General features: G+C 40.6%; 1 protein-coding gene across 1 annotated transcript; it reads right to left on the reverse strand.

Annotated features, from left to right (window-relative positions):
• Positions 1 to 3140: 3140 nt before the first annotated feature.
• Positions 3141 to 5534, reverse strand: LOC143864777 (G-type lectin S-receptor-like serine/threonine-protein kinase LECRK3). Its single transcript, XM_077375600.1, is given in 1 exon segment — positions 3141 to 5534. A coding segment is annotated over 1 exon segment (2394 nt).

The raw sequence follows: 5534 nt of genomic DNA on the forward strand, positions 1-5534 counted from the left end.
CTTTCGCGGCAACAACATCAACTAGTAGTTTTTTGGAGTTGTAAACATGACAAGTGGCTCATGTATCTAACCACCAATCTAAAGAAGTACTGGCCTTACTGTTACCCAACATAGCAACAAAACTCTTAGGCTCAGTCTTACCCACCATCATATGAGCTTCATTTTGTGGTGTGTCAGATTTAGCCTTCTTATGGTGTTTACACTCTGCAGCAAAGTGACTACATTTTCCACAGTTGTGGCACTTGCCTTTCTTTTTCTGAAAGATAGGCTTTTTGGCCTCCAACTTGAGATGTTCACTTTTAGGTGACTTGGTTTTCCGAGGAAATTTCTTGGGATATATTACCGCGTTAGCAGTAGACTGTTGCTGTCTAAACATCTCCAAGTTATTCCTGGCTCGATTCTCATCTTCGATTCAAATGAATCGTTTGAGATCATACAGTCCCACTTGCACCTTTTTCGATACATTTCAGTTTTAAAAGAGTGCCATGCAGATTGTAACGTATATATGATTGCACCCACAAGAAATGAGTCACAGACTACTATTTTTTTTTCATTATGCAACTTAGATCTCAAATTCTCTAGATCAGTTACTTGAGGAGTGATTTCCTTGTCCTCTTGAAACTTGAAATCCATGAATTTGTCCACAAGATGGGTCTTGGACAATTCCTCCTCATTCTTGAATTGAGCATCTAAGTTGTCACATATGTCTTTAGCAGTGTTATATTTATTATAGGTTTCTGCAAGACGTCTGAAAGACAATTCAACAAGTAGTCTTTGCAGAAATCCTCATCTTTAAGCCCTTGAGATTCATCAACTTCTTCATCCGTCTCAGCAAAGGTACTCAAAGCAGTGTAAAAATAATTCATTTATGTTTTATACCGAATTGAGTCTTTTGCTTCCATGAATTAAATTCAGACCCACCAAAGGACTAAAGTTTGACCATCTCAAACGGAAGAGAACTCTTTTCCATTGTATTATTTAAATGAAATTAAATTAGAAAGAGTGCACCTGGATGGAGAGAAGTCGACCAAGGATAATTCGTCCCCAAATTTCGACCACAAGAATTTCGCCACAATATATGTCACCACCAAAATTCGGCAACATGATTCGGCCACGATCGTTCGGATCCAAGAGAAATTATAATTCAAACTATTCCTCCACGATATTATTCCTTTGAATAATCAGCCCCGAGGGATTCGACCACCAAAGAAGACCACGACCCAAAAGGGTTTCAACCATCTTCTTTACAGTTATAAGAGAGAGAGTGAGAGTGTTGCCCCCAAAAGATCCCCAAATGGGATATCCAACCTGTATTCAGTTTGAGCGAGCAACGATTTAGTTGGCTGCGTTCCTCCTTGTTTTTGGAAGATAAACCCTCAGCCAAAAACAAATTTTTAAAGGAAATTAAACCCATGGCCAAAACTGATTTCTAACTAGAGTGAAACCACCACAAGAATCAGCCACAACCAAGAACCGTCCACAGGTGGTTAGAGAGGGAAGACGAAAAAGATTTGGTTACTGTGTGGGAAACGAGTAACTCATGAGATGGGAATAGATAGAGAGAGACAGACGTTCAAAACCCCATCCCCTGTCTTTTGATAAACACACACCAATCCTCCTTGTTTCTATGGGATGGATTTGAGAAAAACAAAAACGAGAAGAGTCTAACAAGGACCAGGTACAAAACCCCTAAATCCATGGCTTTTAATTTTGCTTGGGGCCTCCTCTTTTCTTTTTTTTTATTCTTTGATTCCAACTATGGGAGAAAGAAATAAGAGAGTGAAGAGAGAGTCACACCATTTATTCCTTCTTGATTCAACGATGAATAAACCCACAAGCAAGAGAGGACAGACGTCTCCTTGTCCAACGATTGAATACGAGAATAATCCCACGATCCAAACTTGGAGGGAAGAAAACCCACGGCCAATCTTGAAACCCACGTCAATTCGATTTTGTTTCTGTGTGAAACGTGAATCCAATCCGAGAGATAGAGGCTTCTAATCAAACAAATAAAAATTAGGGTTTATAATGCTTCAAGATTTTTAGAGTAATTAGGTCAAGCAACAGGTTGTTTGAAGCATTACACCCAAGGTATCTAATTTGGAATACCAAGTTTGTTGCCTCCAGCCCCTATATATATTAGATACACTAGGGTTTTAATAGGTTAGTGGGCTCTAGCCCAAATAGGCCCACTACACCGGTCCATTATCTTATTGGGCTTTATATTAGAACATACATGGGTTATATTATATACCCAACAGATATGTCTACTCCATGTTTGTATTTCTTTTTTCACAGCAATATTTCTTTCATACATTCATTATTGGCTACTTTCTTGGGTTGAATTTCTCTCTGTCATTTTCATTTTGTTAAGTCTGCGGAAGAAACTCACCGTAAAAAATCAGAGTGCCAGTACCTATATATGAATAGTGACTGAGGTTAAATTTAAAAAAAAAAAAAATGTCTATCATCTCTTTCGGTTACTTAAGATGAAGACTTAAAGGGAAGAAATGATTCAATGGATGGAGACACAAATAAATGTTTAATCAGTGCATCAGCCACCAATGTTTCGCATATCAACGGACAAATGAAATGTTTTGAGTGAATTTTTTTTCTAAGAAATTTACCCAGATAGCATGTGCTGCCTTCTTTATTTTCCACTTGGGGCGTGGTGTTTTTCTAAGAAATTTACTCAAATAGCATCGCTATAGGATCTAGAGAATCCTTTGATTCAGAGTGAATCTTCATAAAGCACCATTGAAAAACAATACTAGATTTACTTCTTATAAAAATATCCACCACTCCATTGAAACCTACTATCTGCAAAACCATCCGTAGTTTCATTTCTCTCTTTGATTCAATCATTGGGACATCGGTGGCTCTAAAATTTGAAATTTTATTGCAGATGAAGTCCTTAAAATTTATTCTATGATTAATTAAATCCATAAAGAATTTCATTGGTCTAACATGCATTTTGGGACAATGGATTCTCAACTTCTTAATGACCAAAGCACGCCTTGGTTAAAGATCAAATAGAAAGTAATATGTGACATAAATACGCTAAATAATGAATGAGTATAATTGCACATGTACACACACAAATGCACACCCTCGTACACGGAATGGGAGGAGATGCGGCTTCAATCAATTGAACTAATGAAGGAGGACGGGTCTGGGGGCACCGAAACCTCAACTGCTCCTTCAAGCATCTGTGTCACTTTCTTCATGGAAGGCCTTAGTGATGGTTCTTCCTGAATACACCAAATTGCTACCCTCATGAACCTCTCCAGCCTCCTTGTGTCACTCAATGCCACTTTGTCCTCCTCCACTAACAAATTCAGTCTCCTTTCTCTATAGCAATCATAAGCCCAATCCGTCAGTATCACATTATCCATGTCATCCAAATCCAGTTCCACGTTCTTCCTACAACAAATTATCTCCAGCACCAAGGTGCCAAAACTATAAACATCCACCTTTGCTGTGATTGACATGTTTCTGAACCATTCGGGTGTGACATATCCTCTTGTTCCTCTTAATCCTGTACTCGTTCGAGTCTGGTCTGCGTGCGAAAGCTTTGCTAGGCCAAAATCTGAAATCCTTGTAGTAACACTGTCATCTAAAAGTATGTTTTGAGGCTTTATATCACAGTGGATGATTTGGGTGCCGCACTCTTCGTGCAAGTACGTGAGCGCTCTTGCAATGCCAAAGGCAATCTGTATCCGTTGGTTCCAGCTGGGCCTCGAACTTCCAAAGGGGAAGCTTGCAAAAGAGCCATTGCTCTTGAACTCATACACCAAAAGCCGTTGTGACCCCTCATATCAGAATCCCAACAGTTAGACCAAATTCCTGTGATGGATTCTGCCAATTGCAGTTATTTTAGCTTTGAATTCCTTGTCCCCATCAGCCACCAACCTTTCCAACTTCTTGACCGCGATGAAATTTCCAGCATTTGATACTAGCATACCTTTGTAGACTGTGCCGAAAGCACCCCTGCCCAATTCTTGTTTGAACCCATCTGTAATTTCTTCAAGCTCTTCGTAAGTAAAAGAGCGCAGGTTCATTCCTAATGAAATTTGTTCTGGCTGATGTCTCAGCAATTTCTTATGTTTCATGAAGAAAACAACCAACAAAATGGCTACCAGAAAGAGGAGGTTGAGAAACACAGAGCTGCCTAAAATCGTCGAAATGATGAGGATCAGAGTACCTCGATCACTCTTCCCATTGTTTGAGCCTGAAGGAGAAGGAATCTGTGAAGTGGAATTACCAAAGGGTACTTCGATGAGAGCTTTTCCTCCAAAATCTGCATACATCTTCCCATCTGACATTGGGAGCTTCTTCGTCCAAAAGTTTGCACCTTTGAAAATGGCGACTGCACAGGAACAATCACCCAAGCAAGTTTCTCTGCATTGGTCTTCGTTTATTGGAGTATACAATATCTCCATCATTTGGAATTGAGGCCTAGGGCCTTTCCCTGATCCATTGGGCTCGCAGCTTTCTGAAACAAAGTCCGGTTTGCATCCCTTGAACATGTTACTGGGATCAGAGTATGAATAATTATGTGGACAATTGCAACTAGACCTTTGAGTCTCATCTAGTCTGCAGTAGCTGTTAAGCCCACAAGCTCCGCTGCCATAAACATCGTTAATTGCCATACAAATGTCATCAGGCACAGACCATACAACAGATCCGGACCCAGCAGGCCAGTTTTTGTTGCTCGAGCCGTTCTTTGGGTAGTCGTATTGCCTGAGAACCCCATCAAAATCGAGTGTCGCTCTGTGGTAGAAGTCTTTTGTTGAAACTATGTTTCCTGAAGTGAGGTTGTGTATGCTCCCATTTGTGTGCCTGAGGTAAATGTAGCCTGACTGGTTGAAGATCATCTGAGACTGTGTTCCCATAGTGGCGGTACTCCAGTAAGAGTTGTAATGGGCCCTGGTAGGGAGATTTACTGTGTAAATCACGAAATTCCCGTCTGCCTGGAAATCGAGCTCAAACCTTCCGCTCAAGTAGTTGGTCTCTGTTTCACGAGAAGAGAGTGTGCTACTGCTGCCCATATCCAATATCTGCATAGGCAAGATGGTGTCCATGGAATGATCGAAACTCTGCCAAGTGATACCAGAATTCGAATTCCTGAGCACCAAGTTCCCGGTATCGAGTATGGAGGGAGAGGTGACACTACCGTTAGTGTCTTGAGCCCTCCATATCTCTTGTCCTTGATGATTGCTTAGCACAAGATTTCCACTGCTCGTCAACTCGTCTTTCGATCCATCGAGCACAAGACTATCTCTGTTTGCAGACCAAACTATAGTTTTTTCTGGTACTTTGTTGAACCAGATTGCGAGCAAGAAGAGATTTTTGTCTGCAACAGGAGTGAACCCGAATGCGAAATCACCAGAAGGCGAAACCCATGAAGAATTGTCACTGGTAGAGAGACTAGAACCCAAACTTATGCTACCATTAGTTTGAGCCAAGGCAGAAAGTGGAAAAAGAAGAAGATCAAGAAAGAAAAACAGAGGATTATCAAGAGCAGATGCCAT

This window comes from Tasmannia lanceolata, unplaced genomic scaffold (assembly GCF_043159265.1).
Source record: "Tasmannia lanceolata isolate RefF3 unplaced genomic scaffold, GAP_Taslan_0.1 ptg000003l, whole genome shotgun sequence".
Classification (NCBI taxonomy): Eukaryota; Viridiplantae; Streptophyta; class Magnoliopsida; order Canellales; family Winteraceae; genus Tasmannia; species Tasmannia lanceolata.